At 34.8% G+C, this 1,056-nt stretch overlaps 1 protein-coding gene across 1 annotated transcript; it reads right to left on the bottom strand.

Annotated features, from left to right (window-relative positions):
* Positions 1–13: 13 nt before the first annotated feature.
* On the bottom strand, positions 14–714 carry LOC108628185 (membrane metallo-endopeptidase-like 1). Its single transcript, XM_018029936.2, has 3 exons — positions 604–714; positions 367–524; positions 14–278 (listed from the first exon to the last, which is right to left on the bottom strand). The coding sequence occupies exons 1-3, from the start codon at positions 621–623 to the stop codon at positions 40–42; spliced, it is 417 nt and encodes a 138-aa protein (XP_017885425.2). The 5' UTR covers positions 624–714; the 3' UTR covers positions 14–39.
* Between the last annotated feature and the right edge of the window lie 342 nt (positions 715–1,056).

Raw genomic sequence — 1,056 nt, 5'->3', positions numbered from 1 at the left:
CGTGGTAATTCACTTATTTTTAATTTCGCAACGAGGTCATTATATTAGTATAATACTACTTTCGCATTGAATGAGAGTGTAGAAATTGTAATCCAAATACATTAAAAGTGACAAACCTTTAATTTGTCCTTCGATCCTCTCCTGCACCATTTCCCACATACTCCAGGTAGAAGCATTTTCAGGTATGGGAGTGACATTCGACCAATTTCCACAAGCATAGTCATAAAAATCGTCGCATGGGTCCACTGACTCATCCATACTCTCCTTTATTATTTTTGCTAAGTCATAAAGATTGGCAAATTTTTATTTGATCGTAAATTGCTTTCATCTTTTGATTAAATATACTTCATATGAATTACTACTTACCAATTAAACTGCATTCTTTGGTCTTGCATACTTCGCGTTCACCAGTTCTCTCCTCAGTGGCTTCTCTTTTCGTGCCGAACAAGCTTTGCAAAGTACGAGGATATTCCAGCATGTAATTTGATAATATGCCGGCGTTAATAATAGCGCACATAGACGCTCTGGAAAAAGATATGTAAAAATGATGTAATGGAAGAGTCGTCGATGAAAAACTTTATATCCACTTTTCACGAAACTTACAAAATTAAGAGGCGTAACATCCTGTGGCGTGATCAGATCGAAAGATAAAAAAGATCGGTCTGTCGATGTAACATCCAGTCTTTCACTTGCAGCAATGCGGAAGAATTATGGCTGCTGTGAATTTTATACTAAGGGGGTGGAAACAGCCATGGAACTATCTATATCGCGTTCTGATAAGGTGTTATAATTCATCTTGTCTCAAATGCATCCTTTGCCCTTGTGATTTTGCTGATATAATGCCAATATCGCATCCAGGAAACTAATGCCATTTTTCTCTGCTTCCGCTTGGTTCTAATGATTATGTAATTTAACGATTTAATAAATGCAGTTAAGTGCATTTTGTATCAGTAAAACATTTATGTAAAACATTAGGCATATTAACATTGGGTAAAGATTATTCTTTATTTCAAATAATATTTTGTTGATTAAAAGTTTGTTAGAAAGAATCTTTTT

The sequence above is a fragment of the Ceratina calcarata genome, unplaced genomic scaffold (assembly GCF_001652005.2).
Source record: "Ceratina calcarata isolate Rehan_Ccalc_2016 unplaced genomic scaffold, ASM165200v1 scaffold5096, whole genome shotgun sequence".
NCBI classification, from domain to species: Eukaryota; Metazoa; Arthropoda; class Insecta; order Hymenoptera; family Apidae; genus Ceratina; species Ceratina calcarata.
Note: the sequence above shows the minus strand (reverse complement) of the source record. Positions and strands in the feature narration are given on the sequence as shown.